We start from the raw sequence: 23,594 nt of genomic DNA, 5'->3' as shown, positions 1-23,594 counted from the left end.
TACCAGAGCGGTGACGTCGCCGCCCGTCCCTGTGATAGCAGGACTACAGCTACTGGGCTGTAGAGAGATCTCTCTTTAGCTCCCCGTTGAGTGACGCAGGAGTCCCGGGTTCGACCTAATGAGGAAAGGGCGCCCGCCTGAACCCCCGTTGCGTTACATTACAGGGAAGGGCGGTGACGGCACCTGCTCTGGTAAACCGGCTCTTACACAGTACCTGTCGGCCATAAGCGTTACAATAATTTTCTTGTTCACAACAACGCACTGGTATTAAATGCAAAATCCACCGCCGCCGCCCCCCACCCGGGCAAACAGAGGAACACAATTTCAGAACTGTTACTCTTGCACCGGTAACAAACCCTTGAACTCGGCCGAAGGGGTCACTAGTGTTGCCATAACGTGGGGCTCCTGGAACGGAGGTTTCTTTCTCCTGCAAAGTCTGTTAATAATGCAAGCGGCACTGGAGACTGAACTAGATGAACGCTTATTGGGATTGAAATTTAAACATTGAAGCCTCGTTGTTATTTAACCCTTTACGTCCAAATAAGAAACTGCCTTAAAATAGTTTATCTCATACTTTATTGGTGGACGGGGAGCCCATCACTGCGTCTTGGAGTTTAGATTGAAATTAACAATCTATATTGGAGTTAAGATTGAAATTAATTATTAATTTCCCCGACAGGACAACATAAGAGGTCTGCCCCTACCTTTTAACAAAGAAACAATACACCGTCCTACTGCCACGTCAGATATCTGTGCTCTTCTTTCATTTACTGGGAAAAAAAACAGTCATCCTGTAGTGGAATGTAATGAGGTCAAATCCTTAATGCTGATTGACAGTTATAGTCTCAGGCACTTTAAACAGTTATGTGCAAATAGTCGTACAATAAGCTATTGTACTATTACTTATATATACAGTATATGCCTCTAGAATTCTTCAAACTGTACTCTGATGTTGCATTTTTAACACTTCATAGCTTGATACATTGTTTAGCAACCCTTCATGACAACTGACCTTCAAGTCTTGCACTGCAAAACTATGACGTGTCATAACAACGTTTAAAGGTATTCAAATCAGTCATGTGGTATTCAATTTGTTATGGAGATCCTTAAAAATCATGACATTTTGATTTCATTCTGCTTTGTACAGTTTAGCCTACATTAAATAGTGACCAGCATGTGCTAAACTACCAGACTATTTAAATATAGATACAATACAAATAAGGATTGTTTTAAATTTTGAGTTTATTAAAGATAAAAAATAATAAGCTTGTAAGAGTCTTTGTTAAAAATCTAGCAGCTTCACTGTAGGGCATATTTGCAATTAATTCCATTAAAAAAATTACTTTGATAAAACATTTCTATATAATTCAAATTTTATTCCTAAGTTTAGAAGGAAGACATGAGAATAACAATAAAGTGAAATGTCAATGAGCCATACTGTATATGTATATACATATATAGTACACATAAAACTGATATTCATAGATGGAAAAAGCTTACAAACCTTTGAACATATATATATTCCTAAGAGTGTAGAATATTCTTCGCACAAAATATGAAAGGCACAATGAAGCAAAAATCTATTAACAAATTTAAACACATTAATGGAGGTGATGTTTAATTTTCTTCATGTGCTTTGCAATAGATGCCTGTTAGAATTTTGTATTTAAGACACTTTTTTTTTAAGGATCATTTTACTGTACAAACCATACTCCTTTCTGTATACGCATTGTACAACCTATTTTTCAGGCTGCCCTTTCTTACTAGAATAATTCAGGTGACGTTCCTTTCTTAGTCTCTTCAAAATGTTCTTACCAGATTAAAAGATAGTCTTTCACACGGAGAAGTCAATGAAATGGTCAATTTTGTAAAAAACAAACAATACAGGTCTGCATGAAAAACAGACTTATTTTGTTAAAACACTAACATTTTCTTTAAAATATATATATTTTTTCATTATTTTTCTGTAAACCCACAGATTCTGTTCTGATCGGTTTGTAATAGGAACTTGCACTTGATTACTCATCGGTTGTTTGCTTGTGAGCAGACCTAGGGAAGACAAAAATATATTTTGTCAATAAAATGTCTTTGTACAGATTTATTAAAAATGTTGTTAAGGAGAAATGTTGGTACCCTATAAAGGTTGCAATCATAGAGTAAAATAATCTGTTGAATTGAAAAGGCTATTTTCTATTGATATCTAAGGTCAAAGGAAAATTTCAACTGTATGTGGATAATAAAGTAGATTCTGATTTCTTAATTTTGTATGGGATAAAGAGCATCTAATATCGTGTCTGCACATGTATTGATATAATTGTTGAGCATAAAACATAAAATGCATCACAACACAAACCTTTAATTTGTTACATGAAATTGAATCAATTACAAAAAACGAATTTAATTTATTATTTCAAGCAACTATATTAATAGTTTGGCACTACCCTGTGGTGGACTGGACATACTGCACTCCAACAGAAACTGGAATATACAGCAGCAGCCAGCAATCCAGGTAGTCACCCTTGATTCATCAGATTCAACTGATCCCCAGGATCAGTCAGATGCTAAAAATGAATGACCACCTCTCGTTTACAAATATCTGTGCTCTTCTTTTATTACTGGAAAAAACAGTCATCAATGTTACCTGTCTGACGACTGTTCGGTACTTTTCTGGAAAGGCTGCGCTCATCACTGTTGTATAGATGGTCAACCTAGAAAGGAAAAAGAGGGGAAAATCAAAACACAACGAACTTTGAGGTTAGAAAATATTTTTTCATGTGCAGCAAGTTAAACTAGGAGCTCTCGCAAAAGATTACATGTCTCTCCTGCCGAGGGAACTTGAGGAGGCAACGGAGAACACAAATCCGAAGGATTACAAAGGACTTATTTGGGAAAAGTAATGCCGTTATACAGTATATTTCATGTTTGTTGGGAGATGCCTTATCCTCATATCCTCATTTACCAGATCTGCTGACAACAAGCAGTCTGGCTTGCACTGTTCATGAAACTGGGCTTTTTTATTGTGAAATATACCTGGCCTGATATTAAGATGTATGGTTTACATTTCACAGTTCACAGAAACACCTGCTTCCTTTTATGGCTCCCTAACGCCTACAACCTGTGTGTGTTTCCACCAAGGCATGTGTGTGCTCACTTGTGTGCTTCTTCATTAATGTCCTGAAATGATAGATGCAGCTAAAACAGGTAAACAGTCACGGAGTTACTCATTTACTTTAACTGGCTGAGAGAAACTCAATAACTTAAACCACTCAAAATGTTTTAATGCCTGTCGCAATTTCTCTGTTGTGTCATACAGTGCTAATGTTCCGTTTCCTCTGAGGCATAATGTTAATCAGCTCAGTGTTTTTTTCAATCAAATAACAATTCTTTCAATTGATAATGGCATACTGCAAAAATATGTATTACAGCACTAAAAGCATTTAATGCCTTGAGAACAGTTTATCCAGCTTTCTTAAATACCTATTTAACATTAAGTGTTAGGCCTTCTACTATGTATTGTGAAATAACACATACATAATCTTAAAAATGATTTAAAAATGACAAACTGACTACAGAAGGTTACAGAAACTGATTACTTACATGTTGCATACTGGTTTTACTGATAAAACCTGCACACAAAAAAAAAGACATGGAATTCAAATGACAGAATGGTTTATTGAATATGTGAGGTTTGCAAAGACTTCGCTTGGGCAGTAAAGGGAAACTGTGGTGGAGGAAATACAAAAAAAAGGCTCATTTGTGGGTAATCGGCTTGCTTCACTGGAGTGCAGACAGAAGCAGACGATCACATGAGTGGCGAGGGGGCCCTGAGTCAGTGTACTGCCGGATTGCAAATGTGCGTTTGGGTGGTTTGGCACTGTGCCGTGTTCCTCTAAACGGACTCTGGATCTCTTCTTTACCTAAAACAGACTTGTCCTTTTTAACCCTGCAGTCGCTGGCACACTCCAGGGCCACTCTTCCAGAGCCAGTCTTCCCTTAAACTGGAAGAAACTTGTCCCTTGTCTTCTCGGAGAGCTTCTGGTGCGTCTTACTCAGCTTAACCCTTAACACCTGGCTTTCCCGCTATTATCAACACCATAGCCATACTGCTGCTGCTTGCTCATTCCCTGAATTACAGGAGCTTAGAAACAGATCTCTTGCCCATGTTCACCTGGTTTCTAATATACCCTGATTGCTTCTCCTGTAATACAATGTCCAATTACCACCGGGGCCAACCAAACGAGTGTTTCCCTCCTGTGGAATTCCACTCCCATAGGACCCAAATCAGGTAAGGGGTGTCCAATTTACATTCTAGGAGAAGCTTTAGCCCAAGCATTAGCTTGCTCCATCACACTGTGTGTGGTGGAGGAAATACAAAAAGGGGCTAGTGTGTGGGTAATCGGCTTGCTTCACTGGAGCTCAGACAGAAGCAGACGTTCACATGAGTGGTGATGGGCACCCTGTAGCTGGATCTGCAGGATATGATTCAGGCTCTTCAGGGCTTGTGAATTTCCTGTAATGAAGCTCCTCAAGATGAAAAGTTGTGTATCATTGTTGGTTGCCTTTTTTTCCCCCAATGTACGAATGTGCAGGAATTAGGGGTAAGAAACTGGCAGACTATGCCAAGATCGTTGTAAAGTCCTGTGACCTCCTGAACACAATGAGCAAGAAAAAAAAGCAAATGCTGCTTCTGCACTAGAGAAGTTATAGGATTCTGAAATGTATATATATTTTATCCTACCTCATAAAGAGTATCCATGTTTATATGTGCTTGTCCAGTGGCATTCAGTGCTTTGATGGCTGGCGTCCTGAGGAATTCAAAGAAAATCCATGTGTGAGTCTCTCAGTTGCTGTAGTTATTTTATAGCCTTTTTGAACTGTACAATATAGAAACAATCGTGGCAATATAGCAAGAATACGGTTCTCAGACTTTATACATTGAGTCTTTCCGTTTTGTTTTCTTATGAACTTTCACTAACTGAGGATACGTTAACCCTTAATAGTTGTGCTTTAGCTGTACTGCTGTCAAGAGATTTAGCCAGCAGAAATCTGGTCAGTCTGCCCTCAACCTGTTTAACACATTGGGGATCCCCTCTTCCTGCCTTCACTGTGGTTAATGGGTCGAAGAGATATACAGGCCCAGGGCATTTTCAATCCTTTTTACTCCAGAGATGGGTCTGCTCTTAATTTGTGGAAAATCTTTGTAAAAGTATGAAGATACCCATCAAGTCGAGCACAAAAAAAAAAAAACTTGTGGAGAATAAAAAATAAAAAACATTATAAGGTTTTGATTTAAACATAAGTTTAGGATTTACAATGAACCGTATTGTGAGAGGGGAGAAAGAGAGCAACTTTAGAGCAAAATGTTTTACAAGTTTTATGAGTGAGGCTAGATTAGTGTAGAAAAAGGTAAGGTCACACCTTCGATCATCAAACGGAGGAGGAGTGGTCCAATGGTCATAATTTGTCTCCACTCGGTACCACCTACAACAGAAAATAACAGTTAATTTATTTTCTTCTTACCACAGGAAAAAAAAACAGACGTGTAACCAGATGTTGAGGTTGGGGCACAGGGGCTGGGATTAGTGCTTTGCGCAGGTTCTTAGCTAATGAAATGTGTGTGAGCAGTAGTAGTTTTTTATACCCGGCTCCCCTTAAGACAGGTTTACATAAGCATATGAAAATGAACAAACATGCTATTTGTTCATGACTATTAATCTATAATTTCATACTGCCTGTCCTTAACAAGATTCTCTCACAGTGAAGTTTTTTCATTGCCATCTACTGTATAAAGACGAAACAGTCTCACCTACCCGCCTGCCTGTGTCTTAAATTCATAGACACAAAAATCTGGCAGCTTTGTAAAACAATAATTGTAAACAACATAATTATGGTTTTATACCATATTTAATTTTGTGCCATGAAAACAGTTAAAACTGCAAAATTGATTTTATGATTCTTTATTTACAGCTGCTAGATAACTTTTCAACATTAACCCTGAGGCTTTCTACTTGACTATAACCCATGAATCCAATCTGGTAACATCTGAATTCACTAACTATACGCAAATCATATTTTAAGATCAATGTATTAAACAAATACCCTCCTCTTCTAAAAATATGTTTGCAAGATGGAAAGCAGTTACAGATGGAGTGGAAAGAACTCATGAATTGTACTAATTACGAGACTTCTGTTTACAGAATGAAGAATGGCTGTACTAGACACAGTTTCCAACCACTATTAATGATTAACTAGATCAACTGTATTGTGATAAGAGGAGCTATTATCCAGATTTGCAATGGGACAGTTCTACTGCAGGGTTGAAATTTTTTTTTAACTTTAACTTTAGGTCTTTGCCCCTTACTGTCCATTGATGGGATCCAGAGGCCAGATGTCTGCAGGTCCCCTCCTGTTCCTCGTCACAACCACCCCTTCTCCGGGCTGCACCCCAGCCACGATGTAATAGACGTCACTGATGATGGGGATCTTGGACAGCCTGAGCACCGCATCCTGAAAATCCTCAGCATCTTCAAGCGTCTACAGGGGAACAAAGTCTTCTCAGTGTGTAGGAGAAACAGCAGATTTTTTTAAAAAAGAACAGGATGCTGTGAAAAATGAAGAAAGAGTGCTTTTTGAAAAAAATATCCCATTTGACCTACTTTTCTCACAAGCCAGCTGACTGGAGAGTATCTCATCAGGAATGCGGCGATGAAGTTCTCCCACCAAAACCCCTGAGCTGTGAATAAACGCACAGAGACTGTTTGCTCAACGTGTTGCAAAAACAAGCTGCTCTAATATAATGTGAAGAAACGGCTCAGTAAGGACCGAGTTTTAACTCAATCTTAGAATGGGGCTCAGATAAAACCTACCGCGTTCATCTCCGGAAATAGTGAACTTTTTGGCACTCTGTCCCGTCCACAGACCGACATAACCAGTAAAGGTGGTTCCTCTGTACACCACCTAAGTGCAGATTGAAAAATGCTCATTTCACATTTTCCCCAGAACGTTTACAGCTGAGTCAGCACTGCCTGAGGGGCGAGTGCACTCTTCCTGAAAAAACTGCAAGCTCACAGGCGAGTCTGGTGACTCGCAGCTGGGCTGTGACACAGGAACCTCAAGCCACCCCACTACTGCAGAACCCAAATGGCAGTAAAGGTTCATGCCCGGACCACAGGACACAACCTGCTCTCCCGACAAGCACCTGTACTGGAGGAGCCACTCAGGATCCCCACACTGTCTTTTACTACGACACCTGCAGCAGTTCTGAAGGTCTTGGATGAAGGAAACAACTGTACATGATGCGCATTGTACAGAATTCCATTGTACCAGTACCGGTTACATATGGCAATAAAGTTCAAGTTCAAGTTCAAGTTCAAGTTCACCTTCAAAAACAACAATATACTGTGCACGCCCGTGGTGAAGACAGGGGTGGGTGACAAAATCAGTCAGGATACCTGTTCATTCCTGACATAGAGAATATCCACTGTAATGTTCTTCAGAATGTCCCCATGTGGGTAATCCAAATTCCTGCCATGGAAGATGTTTCCTTTAGTGTCCTGAGCAACAACACTGGTGCAAAACCTAGGAAAAACATGACAGAAAAAGATTTTCAAGGCTGCACTTTGCACACCTCAGATCCACACCCTAACAAGATGTTTAGGTTTGTCACAAAACAGATCTCGGATGATCTCTGGTTTTAATTACAATATTAGGCTTTCTTTACTCCAGCTTGCTTCATACTGTAGCTATGAATTTCTGCTATCACAATGCTAAGCAATGGAATATTTTTTCAAATCACATTTAAAATTGTTTTTGAATGGTACAGCTTGTTATACATTACAAAGCCTATAGAAAGTCTACACATCAACTTTCTGTTTTTTCTAGGTCTTCTCAGAAGGTTTACGCATTTGTTTTTCACTAGAACTTTGTGTGGTACAAAGTCTTAATAAATTTAAATTCTTGATTTAACTTTAATTTAAGGTGTCTTGATTTCAGACTCTTAGGCCACAAAATATGTTACTTTGCAAAGAGTGAGTACACTTTCTATTGGCACTGTATATTTTTAAATTGCTCTTTTAATGTTTTGAGACCATAATAATCATTAATCAGTTCTCGCAAAAAAAACTAAGCAAATGGCTTGAAAAATGAAGGTATTTTTGCGGCAAATCAGGAGACCTCTAGGTCTGTGTAATACAACATCAAGGGGTTCAAATCGGTTCTTCCTCCATGCTGTGTCTTAGGGGAAAATTAGAATTACACAACCATGAAGTCTGTTCACCCCAGACAAACAAGAGTAAAATTCCCATGAAACCCTACTCATCCAGGCAAGCTCCTCGTGATATTGATGACGTCAACACACAACCGCTTTTACTGCAGCTCTGCTGAAACAAGTCACTTGTTTCGGGGCTACAAAATGGCACTAAAATAAAAATGTGTACTATAAAAAGATGGATAAGAAACATCTGATATGGAAGGTGTTTTCATTTGTTTTGAAAACCTCAATCCAGGCTCACGCACTGACTCCTATCTGGGGGGGGGCTGAGGGGAGAATTGAGAAGTGGGAGCTCCACACACACACTCACATCTAAAGTGTGTGTTCCCTCCACTTCCACTTTTTTCCTGTTGCCTTTGCATCCAAGATTTCTCTGGGGGAAAGTGAAGCTCACTTCCCTGACCTCAGGCTGGCACAGCACGAGTCAGGGAGGACTCCCGGCCACTGTTCTCCTCCTCTCTGTCCCCTGAGGGCCCAGTTCCAGGTCCTGAGGCAGCGCCTCTTAAAGGAACTCTGGAGTCAGGGCAGTCCTCTCTCTTTAATCTCTACCCCTGAGGGCCTGGCCCCATCATGAGGCAGTGCCTCTCTCTCATTCTCTACCCCCGAGGGCCTGGCCCCCTCGTGAGGCAGTGCCTCTCTCTCATTCTCTACCCCTGAGGGCCTGGCGCAGTCGTGAGGCAGTGCCTCTCAGAGAGTCAGGGCAGTCCTCTCTCTCATTCTCTACCCCTGAGGGCCTGGCCCCGTTACGAGGCAGTGCCTCTCAGAGAGTCAGGGCAGTCCACTCTCTTCATTCTTTACCCCTGAGGGCCTGGCCCCATCGTGAGGCAGTGCCTCTGAGAGAGTCAGGGCAGTCCTCTCTCTTTAATCTCTACCCCTGAGGGCCTGGCCCCGTCGTGAGGCAGTGCCTCTCAGAGAGTCAGGGCAGTCCTCTCTCTTCAATCTCTACCCCTGAGGGCCTGGCCCCGTCATGAGGCAGTGCCTCTCAGAGAGTCAGGGCAGTCCTCTCTCTCATTCTCTACCCCTGAGGGCCTGGCGCAGTCGTGAGGCAGTGCCTCTCAGAGAGTCAGGGCAGTCCTCTCTCTCATTCTCTACCCCTGAGGGCCTGGCCCCATCGTGAGGCAGTGCCTCTCAGAGAGTCAGGGCAGTCCTCTCTCTCATTCTCTACCCCTGAGGGCCTGGCCCCATCGTGAGGCAGTGCCTCTCAGAGAGTCAGGGCAGTCCTCTCTCTTTAATCTCTACCCCTGAGGGCCTGGCCCTGTCGTGAGGCAGTGCTACACAAAGCGATTCAAAGTGAGTCAGGGGAGTCTATGTCTCTTCCCTTTTCTCTCCGTTCCCTTGAGGAAATCAGGAACAGGGTAGACAAGGGAGTCTTCCTCTTTCTTTTCCAGCTCCCAATCATGAGGCAGCGACTCACAGTGAGTCAGGGGTATTCGTTTCCAAGCCAGCCAGCCCATCAGGACCAGTCGAGTTCCCAGCGCGTGGGCCTTCCTCTTCTGCACTTTACCACCCCTGCTTCACCCCAGGAACGAATGACACAACAGGAGCCTCCCTCACACTGAAAAACCTTCTGGGAGGGTCAGCGTTTATTTCCTCTGCTACTTACGTACGCGGTTATCTCGTAGGCAAAGTTCAGAAGGATGACGTCAGCCAGGCTGATCCCGAAGCCTGAGGACACCCCACGGATCTCCCCCGCGTAGGGCTGAGGTATATATTTCTCCAAAGCGTCTACTGCTGGAGTTATAGCGTGGTGGACCCATTTCGGGATTACGGACCTGAAAGAAAAGAAAAATACAAAATGGGATTTTATCAGACAGGTTTGTGTGGTTACCTCGCAAGTTCTTTTTTCCCCCAGGGAGAAAATGCAGAGGTTTAAATTTTTTTCTCAACACAGGCACGAAACCATCGGTTTTGCTCGTTTGCGATCGTCAAGCTACTCCTCCAATCCCCCCTGGGGATCCTCCTGGGGCTCGAACCTCTCCCATCTTTACTGCCTTGTGGCCACCAGCTCCTTTTTCCGGTTTTTCACCCAGTTCACAAGGTCACTGCCAATGTAAACAGATCGGCATACAATATCCACAACACTCTGCAGGCTTTGCTAGACATGGTGTATGCATCAAAACGTGGGCAAGTGGGCAAATAAATCCAGGTACTACGCTTTCATTTTCTTTCACTTTTCCTGCCTCACTTTTAACATGCTCAATTGTGAAAGGGGGAGATTTCATACTTTTATGGAACTAACTTCTGCTTGTTCCTTTACACCATAAGAAGAGTTACAAAGGGCTATTTGGCCCATCTAGCCAGCATGGTAGTTAGCAGCACATTGATCCACGGCTCTCATCTGGCCATTTCATGAAAGAAACCAGGGTATCGTCTTCAACAACGGGCTGGGAAGTTTGTACCACACTCCCATTTCTCTTTGGGTAAAGACATGTTACCCATTCTCTGTTTTAATTAACTGCCACACAAACTTCACTTGTATCCTCTGATTTGCGTTTCTCTTTGCAATCTTAATTAGTCTGTCAGGTTAACCTTGCCGATGCCTCTGAAGGTTTTGAATACTTGTACTCTCCTCTGTTCAAGACTAAACACATTTAGTTCTTTCAGCCCTTCCGTGTAGGTTATAAAATCTCCTAAGGCCTGCAATGTATCTGGTTCCTCTTCTCTGGACTCCAAAATCATGAATATATTTTCTGTAATGTAATGACAAGTGTTACACAATATTTTAAACAAGGCCTTACTACTACTATGTTATGTTAAAGTTGTACATCCCTCAATTTAAACTCCATGCTCTAACCTTATCCAAAACATACCCCAGCATCCACAAGGAACCAAAATAAGGGACTTTATGACTTTAAGACTTTAGTATAAAATAATACTTGTCAGCAAGTTGCTTACTAAGCAGAAAGATTTTTAAGGAGATTGTCTTCATAATCACTGTGCTCACCCACACTCAGTATGGGCTGCCAGTTTTATTGCTTGAGGCCTGTGTGTGTTTATTATGGATGTACTTCATTAGATATTTCTTTCATTAGAGCTTCACCATTCCGGATGGGAAAACTGTTAAAAAAACATTTATTTCACCCCCCCATGAGTTTTGATGACGTGACAAAAGAGTGCTCATGAAACTATAAAACGTAGCATGTCCCCGATGAATCAGACTCCAAACCTAGGTTTTGAAGTCTAGCGCTATACTGAAGCACTTTAACCCGTCATGTGACAACCTAATCTATAGCTGTACATACAGTAGCAACTTCGTGCAACTGCGTTTACTGAAAAGGCATCAGCGAAGTTAGGAAAACCCCGTCTAGTTAGATATTTCACCATAGGACAGTGAATACAGTATATCGCGTACTTATTGAAAGATCTTAGAGCCCCAAAGGCTTAAATTGTAGGTAAACGTAGATACCTGAAAAAGTGAAAGCTTTTTTGAGAAATCGAAACGCTTTCCAAAATAAAGCTAAAAATAAAATGTTTGAGGATTCTAACCCTAAATGATTAACCATCTTTATGAGGAGCTGGGTATTCGTTAATAGTTTTTTAACTTTCATACCACTGAAACTGCGAATTTTGTAGTTTAAGCAAGAGCATTATCGAATAATACTCATTCACGAGGCTGAAGTTGGCTTCTTATCGTTTTACAGAAATAAAAAGCAAAATAAGATTCAAATGTACTTCTAACAAAACATGTACACTGAAGTACAGGTAGTTGCGCTGTGAAAGTTTCACGAACAAAGTTTCACGATTTTACTGATAATTACGCGACTTTAACCTGTCATTCGTACTTACTCTATTATTGCCGTTGCCGCTTTCCTGAAATAATCTTTATCATAATGATTGACTATTGAAAGCCATCTCTCCTCGGGCGGCAGATCCAAGCTCAGGTTGAAGACTGGAGCAGAAATGTCCCCTGTACAGACCCCACTTAGACAGAGCAGGACCACCAAGGCTACGAACATCCTCAAGCTCAGCTGCAGCTCTCCGGCGTCAGTGCGCCTCTAGGCTGTGGAAATCGACCTTTAAATTCTGCGTCGGAGAGCGAAGCAACACAAACACCCGGCACTACAGATAAGCACACAGGTGTGATTAAATGTGCTGCTGCCCCCTGGAGGGAAGAAGAGGGTATATACTCGTGTTTGGCTTATGAAAAGTTCTCATCATCGGAATTGCGAATTTACCTTTCGGTGTACAGAGACACAACAGATGAATGCTTACTGAAATACAACATTGGCTGTGTCAGCACAATATAGTGTGCGTTTGTGTGCATTTCGAACAACGTTTCTACAAAAACTGAAAGTTTTCAACCGTTTCAGGTTTTATGTGTATATCTGACCTTTAAAACATTGATGCGCACAATACATTTTTTTTCCTTCCACTTCTTGTACGCCAGTTCGTACAGGATGGACATCTTATTCAATATGCGGTAAGGTGTAACACTAGGTTAGTTTTCCTTAGCCTTTGTAGGTCATTGCCTCCATTTACAATTTTTGTAAAAAAAAGCGTTAACTTTAACATACCATAGTATGGAAGCCCGTTTCCGCCAGGGAGTAAAAAAAAAAACGCGCTATGGTATCTCAGAATTGCGACTCTGGAGTGTCTGTTCTTGTTTAAACTGTTTTTTCTTTGTATTTCCATTATAAAATTAGCAAGTTTTGTGTAAAACCATTGAAACCTAGAAACCTAGAAGCAAATAAACCAAGAGGAATGGGCGAGAATTCCTCCTAATCAGTGTGCAAAGCTGGTAGATACCTACCCCACAAGCCTTATAGCTGTTATTGTGGCAAAATGTGGCGCTACCAAATATGAATTTGTGGGGTTTCACTAGTTATGCAGGCAGCATATTTCAGTTTTTGAATTTCTATAAGGTAACTGCTGACAAGCTGCTGATTTTGTCTTTAAAATCTTTATTGCAGATTCACATGCTCAAACAGAAAATTTCATGGGTCTGGGTGCTTTTGCAAGGCACTGTATATACAGTATATACTGTATAAAGCACATATAACATTGATCCTTATAGATGAAGAAGATGACAATCCTTTATAAATATGTAACTTTGTTCCCAAGTGTGCAAATTAACCTTTACACAAGACGTGAAAGGTGCAATTAAACAAATATCTATTTCAAACACATTAGAGGTGGTGTGTAAATTTTGTCACGTGCTTTTCAATACATGTCCATTAGACTTTTGTAACTAAGGCACATAACACAACCTGTTTTTTAAGGATAATCTTACCGTACAAATCACACTCCTTTCTGTACATTGTACCACCTGTTTACCAGACTGACCTTTCTTGGGCTCTTCAAAATATTCTCACCAGGTTAAAAGATAAGTCTTTCATACCAAAAAGTCAATGAAGTTATTAGCACCGTTGCGACCAAAAAACAGGTCTGAATTAAAAACAAAATATTTTTTTTTAAAACATTTCAAGGTCTTATTTTTTATAGAAGCAGTCATTATTTTTCTGTAGATAAAACCATAGATTCTGTCCTGATCGGTTTGTAAAAGGAACCTGAACTTGATTACTCATTGGTTGTTTTCTTCTAGGCAGACCTGCAGAAGACAAAAAGCTTTTCTGGTCAATAAAATGTCTTTGTTATAGCCTTTTTAAAATGTTGATTAAGAAGAACTGTTGGTACTCTATAAATGTTGTGATACTAGAATAAATTAAACTGAAAAGGCTATTTGTATTGATATCTAAGGCCAAAGGAACATTTTAACTGTAGACAAAGTAGATTCTGATTTATCATTTTTTATATTGGATAAAGAGTATATAATATTGTTTCTGCACTGTGTATTGGTACAATTAATGAACATTATAAAATAAACCACAAAAAAACATTATATTTGTTCTATGGAATCAATTAAAATATTTTATTATAGTTCAATAGTTTCTTGCTACCCTGTGGTGAATTGGCTATATCCGACATCTAACACGCACACTGGACTGGCATATAGCAGCCGGAAGCCTTAATTAATCAATTTCTAAAAATGTGGAATTTCTTGGAATTCAGAGATAACGTGAAATGGAAATACCAACAACCTGTAGCTGTTAAGGACAGCTGGTCATTCATGACTTAATCAGAGTAATTGACTTCATGTTAATGCACCAGAAGTCACATGCTCCAATTCATTACACACTGATGATTAAAGATGGCTGTATTTAGCCTGTTGAATTGTGACCAGGGATGGCCACTTCTGACTTTCAGTAAGGACTGCAGTTTCTTTAACATTGCAGTCACCATAAGAACATATAATCTGCAAATGTGTGGGACTACTTAGCTCATTGGGTTGTAAGCAGCTAAATTATCTGAGGATTTTAACCAACCATTTTGTGAATGAAGTAATGGTGTTGATTTTGACAACGTGGCTGAGTAGCTTGTTCCAGACTCCCACAATCCCTTGTGTAAAGAAAAGCCTCCCGTTTTCAGTGCAGTTCATATCAGAAGCACTAGAAGCTTCCGTTAGTGTACTCTGGTTCATGTTTCACTGTTGACTCTGAAGAGAAAGGTGAGTATTTACAATCAACCATAAGATCCTGTACTTTAGCCAAAAGAGACCGAAATGTTGTGGAAAGCAAAACATTTCAAAACACATAAGAGATTCCCAGATCAATTAGCTTCTGAACACCCAATGAGCTAGACAGCTAAAATGACCTCTCACAAATATCTGTGCTCTTCTTTTATTAACAGGAAAAAAGAACTGTCAGTGTTACCTATCTGACTACTGTTCGGTACTTTTCTGGAAAGGCTGCGCTCATCACTGTTGTATAGATGGTCAACCTAGAAAAGAAACGGAGGAAACATCTCAATGCCACAAAAAATAATAAGGTAAGAGCTTTATTTTTCCAATGTCATACCATTAGCTTACACACAGCTCTCATAAAACTGTTTTCCACAGGGAAAAAAAACAGCCCTGGGGGTGAGGGAAGTTAACACCAGGCCTATCTAACTAGATGGCTGTATTAACATGCAAACTAAGTTGCTATAGTATTTTCATTGAAACTACTCTATACAGTATTTGTCTGCCACACAATGTTCCAGCTGAGAGGAAAATTCTACATCAATTACTAAGCTAGCTTTCAAGGGTTCAAGACCTTAATGTGTGAGATTTTCTGTCGAAAACCAAGATGGTATAAATATACAGTTTGTTTTGATGGCTTCTTAAATTCATGCACAAAAAAACATCAGTTAATTCATGGAACTGCAAATCTCTACATCAATTTCAACGTTTTACCTCCATTACTTCATTTTTACAATCAACTTAAACGTGATGCACATGGGCTCAGATTTTCAGGTCAAGAGATTTGCGATTCTCAAATCTCTTGGCAATTGATTTTGCGGGGTTTCACTACGAAACAGTATTCCAGTGTGGATTCCCATGTACATTTCGTTGGCGTTCACATATCTGTTTGGCCAGAGGGTCCTTATGTATACAACTGCGAGAAACAACGTAAAATATGAACTCTCTTTGGATTTTCACATAAAATATGGAAAGGCTCCGGTTTCATGATGTGTTGGGGGTATTTTGATTTTCTCCAGCACAGGTGAAGGCCTGAGCCCTTTTCAGTATTTAGAGACGCCCGTGCTGAGGGAGCTTGAGAAGGCAACGGAGAACAGAAATCCGAAGGATTACAAAGGACTTTTTTGGGAAAAGTAATGCCGTTATACAGTATATTTCATGTTTGTTGGGAGATGCCTTATCCTCATATCCTCATTTACCAGATCTGCTGACAACAAGCAGTCTGGCTTGCACTGTTCATGAAACTGGGCTTTTTTATTGTGAAATATACCTGGCCTGATATTAAGACGTATGATTTATATTTTACAGTTCAAAGAAACACCTGCTTCCTTTTATGGCTCCCCAACGCCTACAACCTGTGTGTGTTTCCACCAAGGCATGTGTGTGCTCACTTGTGTGCTTCTTCATTAATGTCCTGAAATGATAGATGCAGCTAAAACAGGTGAATGCTTACACAGAAGTTATTCATTTAATTTTGGTCAGAAAACCTCAAGAACTTTAAAACCACTCAGAATGTTACTTAAAGCTTGTTGTAATTTCTATTTTTGTCATAAAGCAATATTGGTTTTAGGTTTCTTCTGAGGCAAAATGTTGATCAGTTCAGCGTTTCTTTTCCAATTTAAGATAACTGAAGTACTGTACTGAAGTACAAAATATGTCTTCCTTTATCATTTACTGCCTACAAACAGCTTATCCTGCCAAAATATTTTATATTGTATTCTAGCACATAAGATACCTTCTCAACATTTAAGTTAGGCTATTTACTCATACAGCACATAACGCAAAACAACCAACTGACATTTGCCGGTGACCAGTGGTTACAGAAACTGCTTACTTACCTGCTTATTGATTTTAGTGACAAAATCTGCAAAAAACAAAAAGACACTTTACTCAATTGACAGAATGATTTAATTAATGCGTGAGGTTCTGAAGGCTCCTGGGCAACAAAGGGAAACTGTGTGGTGGAGGAAATACCAAAAACATTTGCCGATTTGTGAATAATGGGCTTGCTTCACTGGAGCACAGACAGAAAAAGATGAATTTCATGTTAGGATAGTCCTCAATACAAGAAGCAATGGGGATTCTCATTTTTTAAATGTACAAACACATACAAGAACTAGAAGGAATGCGTAAAGTCGCCTAAGAATCGTAAACTTGATAGTCACAAAGGAGAAAATTACTTCTCCATAAAAACATAATTGGATTCTGATTTAAACTAATGAAAATATGTACCTTTTATCCTACCTCATAAAGAGTATCCAGATTTATATGTGCTTGTCCAGTGGCATTCAGCGCTTCGATGGCTGGGGTCCTGAGGAATTCAAAGAAGATCCATGTGTGAGTCTGTCAATTGCCATGGGCTATTTCAAACTTGCTACACTGCAGGCTAAAAGATCAGCCTTCAGAGCTCAGGTGGACCGAAAAAAAAAAAAAAGACAAACCATGCACTAAAATATGGTTAACCTACCTACATTTTCTAACTGTTTTATCCAATTCAGCATCAAAGAGGATCCAGAGCCTATCCCAGCAAGCAACAGGTGCAAGGCAGGACACACACACACTGCAGCCAGTTTTCCCAGAAGCCAATTAATCAACCGGCATGTCTTTGAACCGTTGGAGGTAACTGGAGCACCCAGAGGAAACCCACGTAAACATGGGGAGAACGTACGAGCTCTGCCAACAGTATCCAAACCATTGTGGGATAACAGCGTACTTTGAGAGAAGACCACAACAGCAAAATACAAAACACATCAAAGAAGGGGGCTTCCCCGAGAAAGAAACAAAGAGGAAAAGGTTTTTAAGATAACAGACACCATCTGATCACTGGGACAGTTGATGTCATGTCTTCTCCTTTGCCAAACCACTTTATACCATATGGTGTCGCAGGAAGCCGGAGCCTACCCAGCAAACAACGAGCGCAAGGCAGGGTACAGCCTGGACAGGACGCCAGTCCACCGCAGGGCAAGTGCAAGCCAATCATACATGGGGACCATCTGGAGGCCACAGTAAAGGCCGAGGTGGGAAATTTGGCCCGGATGCTGGGATAACTCCCTACTCTTATCGAGAAATGCCCGGGGATCTTTAATGACCACTGAGAGTCTTGATCTCCGTTTAATATCTAATTCGAAAAGACGGGGGACAGTTTCTGCTCTGGCAAAATGTAATCCAAGCCTACTTCACTCTGCAAGCACGTTTTGCAAATAAGCACATGCAAGTGCTTACTGAAGGAGTTTCAGCGTCCACCTGACCTTGTAACAGACTTTACTTGGCATGCGCTTAGACTCATGAACAAATGTCATCACATCTTGAGATAGCAACACAAGAATCCTCTCTGAGAAGGTGTTGTTAAGATTCAGGCAGAATCCCACCAGTCACAACTAAAAGCAAACACAAAATACCCAAAAGTGTGCCGTCACAGGATGATTCCTAACCGTGTGTTGGCAGGACTAAGAAACACTGAGTACATTTGTGACAGGTCTTCATCTGCAAGGGCTTGTATTTCTGTTGCATATATTCTACATGAAGTAGCCGACATGCTATATTTCTAGAAGAAAATAATATCAATCCTGTGCCCCCATCAAAGTCAACAATTAAAGCTCTGCATATAGGCCCCGAGGCATCATTCAGTCCTTTTCACTTCAGAGATGGGTCTGCTCTTAATTTGCTGAAAGTCTTTGAAAAAGTATGAAGATGCGCATGAAAGCGTGGGGCAAAAAAAAAAGATGCGGAAAACAAAAAACAAAAATAAATAATATGGTTTACATTTAAAACTTTGGGATTTCCAATGGGCCGCAGTGTGAGAGAGGAAAAGGGGAGCAAACTGTGCACTCGTGGATCAATATATTATCAAAGTTTTATGAGTGAGGCTAGATACGAAAAAACTTAGAAAAAGGGTAAAAAACACACCTGCGATCATCAGATGGAGGAGGAGTGGTCCAATGGTCATAATTTGTCTCCACTCGGTACCACCTACAGCAGAAAAGCACAGCTTATTTGTTACCCTTTTCAAGAAAAACTGTGGTAATTATCAGATTTTAAATGTACAAGAAAGGGCAGCTATTTACATTTAATCTGTGATTGCCTGCCCTTCTCTCACGGTGACGTTTCCTTTTCATTTCTGTCCGGAACAATAAAACACAGCTACCCACCTGCCCGTTGCTCTGCGTCTTGCTTAGTAAAATGACAACCATTTCGAAGTACATTTTCATGTAAATATTAATATTGCGCAATCCATACAGTTTATCCTGCTAAATAAACAAATATCCTCCTCTAAACAGTTACAGAAGGATTGAAAAGAACCAACATACTGTGAACCAAGTATGAGACATTACATTTCTGAAAACAAAATAAGGTGAATGCTTCTGTACGTTACACCAGGAACAACTATTTTACAGCCAGATCAATTTGGTTGCTTTGGGGGAACTATTATTCAGGACAGTTGGACAGTTCTGCTGCAGGTTGGATCATTTTTTTTTAACTGTAATCCTTTCTTGCTTACTGTCCATTGATGGGATCCAGAGGCCAGATGTCTGCAGGTCCACCCCTGTTCCTCGTCACAACCACCCCTTCTCCAGGCTGCACTCCGCCCACGATGTAATAGACGTCGCCAATAATGGGGATCTTGGACAGCCTGAGCACCGCATCCTGAAAATCCTCAGCATCTTCAAGCGTCTACAGGGAAACAAAGTCTTCTCAGTGTGTAGGAGAAACAGCAGATTTAAAAAAAAAGAACAGGATACTCTTAAAAATGAAGTGCTTTTTGACAAAAATATCCCATTTGACCTACTTTTCTCACAAGCCAGCTGACTGGAGAGTATCTCATCAGGAATGCGGCGATGAAGTTCTCCCACCAAAACCCCCGAGCTGTGAAAAAACACACAGAGACTGTTTGCTCAACGTGTTGCATAAACAAGCTGCTCTAATATAATGTGAAGAAACGGCTCCGTTAGGACTGAGTTTTAACTCCATCTTACAATGGAGCTCAGATAAAACCTACCGCGTTTATCTCCGGAAATAGTGAACTTTTTGGCACTCTGTCCCGTCCACAGGCCGACATAACCAGTAAAGGTGGTTCCTCTGTACGCCACCTAAGTGCAGATTGAGAAATGCTCATTTCACATTTTCCCCACCTGAGGGGCGAGTGCACTCTTCCTGAAAAAACTGCAAGCTCACAGGCGAGTCTGGTGACTCACAGCTGGGCTGTGACACAGGAACCTCAAGCCACCCCCACTACTGCAGAACCCAAATGGCAGTAAAGGTTCATGCCCGGACCACAGGACACAACCTGCTCTCCCGACAAGCACTTGTACTGGAGGAGCCACTCAGGATCCCCACACTGTCTTTTACTACGACACCTGCAGCAGTTCTGAAGGTCTTGGATGAAGGAAACAACTGTACATGATGCGCACCTTCAAAAACAACAATATACTGTGCACGCCCGTGGTGAAGACAGAGGTGGGTGACAAAATCAGTCAGGATACCTGTTCATTCCTGACATAGCGAATATCCACTGTAATGTTCTTCAGAATGTCCCCATATGGATAATCCAAATTCCTGCCATGGAAGATGTTTCCTTTAGTGTCCTGAGCTACAACACTGGTGCAGAACCTAGGAAAAACACGACAGAAAAAAGATTTTCATGGCTGCATTGTGCTAATCTCAGATCTACACCTTAGGAAAACTTTAGGTTTAGCTTTTTACTGAACAAGACAGTACAATGGAGTATAATGGTATAGTACAGTTAGTGGCATTTATTAAAATACCAGACTTTCTGTACTGCACTGTGCTACCCATTGCGAAGGTGAATTTAAGAGTTTCAGACCTTTAATTCTCTGCTATTACAATGTCAGGAAATTGAACATTTTTGACACCATATTTAAAATAACAGAGCTGTGCAACCACAGGAGTTATGTTTTAAAAATATCTAAAGTTTACATTTATATGTTTCTGTATGTACTGTAACTATGAATTAAGACAAAAACAAAATACTTATATTGCATTTATTGGCTTATTTTGTATGTGAGAACTGGTTCTGGTTTGCAATTAAAAGTGCAAGTACTGGGAGACATTTGTCTCCCAGTACTTGCGCTTTTAATTGCAAACCAGAACCAGTTCTCACATACATGAATTGTGTTCAATTCAACATCAAAGGGTCAAAATCATTCTTTCCCAAAGTATTTTTACTGGAAACTTTTGCAGGAACAAGTTGCCTCTTTCTATAAAAAAAAAAAGATGGATAAGGAAACACTTGAATACAGAACGTGTTTCTTTTATACTGAAAAAGAATAGGGTGGCACAGTGGTTAACATCGTTGCCTCATAGCTTTGGGGCTCTGGGTTCCAGATCTGAGATGCAATCGGCTTGGAGTTTGTATGTTCTCACCCAGTCTAAAGACATACTGGTAAGGTAACAGACTGTGGAAAAACCAGTTAAACATGAATGGATAAAGACGAATCTTACGAAAAACATCAACGCATTTTAGTTGACGCATTAAAATCTTCTTAATGACACAACGGGAGCTGTCCCCTTCAACCTAAAAAAAAAAAACACTATGAAAAACATCAGCATTCATTTTCTTAGCAAAGTACGTACGCGGTTATCTCGTAGGCAAAGTTCAGAAGGATGACGTCAGCCAGGCTCATCCCAAAGCCTGAGGACACCCCACGGATCTCCCCCGCGTAGGGCTGAGGTATATACTTCTCCAAAGCGTCTACTGCTGGAGTTATAGCGTGGTGGACCCATTTCGGAACCGTGGACCTAAAAGAAAACAAGTTAAATGACAAAAGCGGTTTCATATCAGGGACTCTGTGGCTACCTCGTGTACAGTATATTCTCCCTCGGGAAACACAAGGGGAAAATGCGGAGGTTATTCATTCCAATTATTTTGTGCGGATTTTCTTAGCACAAGCAGGAAGCTCCTGTTTTTGCTCGTTTGCAATTGACAAGCATCAAATACCCCCTGCGGACACCTCCCGGAGCTCAAACGTCTTAACACCTTCACTCCCTTGCAAAGCTTTTTATCCGATTCGCAAAGCCGCTGCCAGCGTGAACTGATCAACATAAAATATCCATCCCGCCAGTTTTCAAATCCTTTAATACGTCTTTCTGCATGTGTTATATACGCGAACCCTTTATTAGGATATTTCTTTTCTAACTGCTTCACCGTACGGGATTATAAAAATGTTTAACATAAAAAAATAATTTAAACTTTTCTCCCGAATTTTGATAAGGCGACAAACGAGTGTTAATAAAACTATAAAACACACCATGTTCTCCATAAATCTGTAAGGGAACAAGTAAAAGGTTTATTCCATGCCGAAAAGAGAAGAAAGGAAACGTTTCACACACCCGAAGAAGGCTTCACAGCCGAAACGTTGCGTTTCCTTTCTTCTCTTTTCGGCATGGAATAAACCTTTTGTTCTTTGCGGCCTACGCATGCTGACGCGGCTCCCAATTGTAACTACACAGATCTATACAAGGCTAGGGTCTAGCGCTTAATTGTCATGTAAAATCCTAAAGCCGCACAGAGGAATTGCAACAGCAGCTGAATTTACTGGCAAACCAACTGGGTAAATCTAGATTACTAAACAATCTATTTAGAGTTAAATCAAGATATTGATTATTAAATTAACATCGTAAGCCCTAAAAGTTTTGTATTAAACTGCAAGTAAACGTAGATACCTTGAAAGGAAAGCGACAGCTTTTAGAGAAGTCGAAACGCATTCTAAAATAAAGCGAACATTTTTGCAAGATTGCTCACCTACATGGTAACTGGGAATTATTCGTTTACTGTTTCACTCCTGCAACGACCAGTGAAACTACCAACGATGTAACCCAAAAATGTAACGCGAAGTAGATACCATACCATTCATAACACAAAGAGTAGGATTCAGTGTACATTGATGAACCTTCTAACAATAACAGTGCACAGTGGGTCAACGCGTTGTGTACATGTTGTGCTGTGAAAGTAAAACAAGCTTCGCGATTTTATTGATAATTACATTAACTTAATACGTTATTCGTACTTACTCGATTATTGCCGTTGCTGCTTTCCTGAAATAATCTTTATCATAATGATTGACTATTGAAAGCCATCTCTCCTCGGGCGGCAGATCCAAGCTCAGGTTGAAGACTGGAGCAGAAATGTCCCCTGTACAGACCCCACTTAGACAGAGCAGGACCACCAAGGCTACGAACATCCTCAAGCTCAGCTGCAGCTCTCCGGCGTCAGTGCGCCTCTAGGCTGTGGAAATCGACCTTTAAATTCTGCGTCGGAGAGCGAAGCAACACAAACACCCGGCACTACAGATAAGCACACAGGTGTGATTAAATGTGCTGCTGCCCCCTTGAGGGAAAAAGAGGCTATATACTCGTGATCGATCGATCCATCCATCCATCTTCTAACCGCTTCTTCCAAATCAGGTTCACAGTAACGGGCAAAAGGAAGCAGCCATATCACCCTGCAACTCACAACTGGCAGCCCACTGAAGCTCAGCAGGTCAGAGCCTGGTCAGTACCTGGATGGGAGACCTCCTGGGAAAAAACTAAGGTTGCTGCTGGAAGAGGTGTTAGTGGGGCCAGCAGGGGGCGCTCACCCTGCGGTCCATGTGGGTCCTAATGCCCCAGTATAGTGACGGGGACACTATACTGTAAACAGGCGCCGTCCTTCGGATGAGACGTAAAACCGAGGTCCTGACTCTCTGTGGTCATTAAAAATGCCAGGGCGCTTCTCGAAAAGAGTAGGGGTGTAACCCCGGCGTCCTGGCCAAATTTCCCCTTGGCCCTTACCAATCATGGCCTCCTAATAAT

General features: G+C 40.9%; 2 protein-coding genes across 2 annotated transcripts; both read right to left on the bottom strand.

The window, feature by feature from the left end:
- Positions 1–1,938: 1,938 nt before the first annotated feature.
- LOC138237740 (N-acylethanolamine-hydrolyzing acid amidase-like) lies at positions 1,939–12,425 on the bottom strand. Its single transcript, XM_069187402.1, has 11 exons — positions 12,056–12,425; positions 9,877–10,041; positions 7,452–7,578; positions 6,867–6,957; positions 6,657–6,733; positions 6,362–6,534; positions 5,419–5,481; positions 4,739–4,805; positions 3,598–3,626; positions 2,642–2,708; positions 1,939–2,049 (listed from the first exon to the last, which is right to left on the bottom strand). The coding sequence occupies exons 1-11, from the start codon at positions 12,223–12,225 to the stop codon at positions 2,023–2,025; spliced, it is 1,056 nt and encodes a 351-aa protein (XP_069043503.1). The 5' UTR covers positions 12,226–12,425; the 3' UTR covers positions 1,939–2,022.
- Positions 12,426–13,150: 725 nt separating this feature from the next.
- LOC102694787 (N-acylethanolamine-hydrolyzing acid amidase) lies at positions 13,151–23,117 on the bottom strand. The gene is made up of 11 exons (XM_069187403.1): positions 22,815–23,117; positions 21,378–21,542; positions 20,267–20,393; positions 19,783–19,873; positions 19,573–19,649; positions 19,285–19,457; positions 18,693–18,755; positions 17,031–17,097; positions 16,625–16,650; positions 14,980–15,046; positions 13,151–13,817 (listed from the first exon to the last, which is right to left on the bottom strand). The coding sequence occupies exons 1-10, from the start codon at positions 22,982–22,984 to the stop codon at positions 14,980–14,982; spliced, it is 1,026 nt and encodes a 341-aa protein (XP_069043504.1). The 5' UTR covers positions 22,985–23,117; the 3' UTR covers positions 13,151–13,817.
- Between the last annotated feature and the right edge of the window lie 477 nt (positions 23,118–23,594).

The sequence above is a fragment of the Lepisosteus oculatus genome, chromosome 3 (assembly GCF_040954835.1).
Source record: "Lepisosteus oculatus isolate fLepOcu1 chromosome 3, fLepOcu1.hap2, whole genome shotgun sequence".
Taxonomy (NCBI): Eukaryota; Metazoa; Chordata; class Actinopteri; order Semionotiformes; family Lepisosteidae; genus Lepisosteus; species Lepisosteus oculatus.
The sequence above is the reverse complement of the archived record's forward strand: the minus strand, read 5'-3'. Positions and strand labels throughout refer to the sequence as shown.

What these genes read in the sequence shown, in the direction of transcription:
- LOC138237740 (XM_069187402.1), bottom strand. Translation starts at nt 12,225, where the DNA reads ATGTTCGTAGCCTTGGTGGTCCTGCTCTGTCTAAGTGGGGTCTGTACA. An exon ending in GCGGCAACGGCAATAATAGA is followed by an intron (nt 10,042 to 12,055) that starts GTAAGTACGAAT and finishes CTTTTCTTTCAG; the next exon opens with GTCCGTAATCCCGAAATGGG. An exon ending in TATTTCCGGAGATGAACGCG is followed by an intron (nt 6,734 to 6,866) that starts GTAGGTTTTATC and finishes GTTTATTCACAG; the next exon opens with CTCAGGGGTTTTGGTGGGAG.
- LOC102694787 (XM_069187403.1), bottom strand. Translation starts at nt 22,984, where the DNA reads ATGTTCGTAGCCTTGGTGGTCCTGCTCTGTCTAAGTGGGGTCTGTACA. An exon ending in TTTGCCTACGAGATAACCGC is followed by an intron (nt 20,394 to 21,377) that starts GTACGTACTTTG and finishes TGTTTTTCCTAG; the next exon opens with GTTCTGCACCAGTGTTGTAG. An exon ending in GCTATGTCAGGAATGAACAG is followed by an intron (nt 19,874 to 20,266) that starts GTATCCTGACTG and finishes ATCTGCACTTAG; the next exon opens with GTGGCGTACAGAGGAACCAC.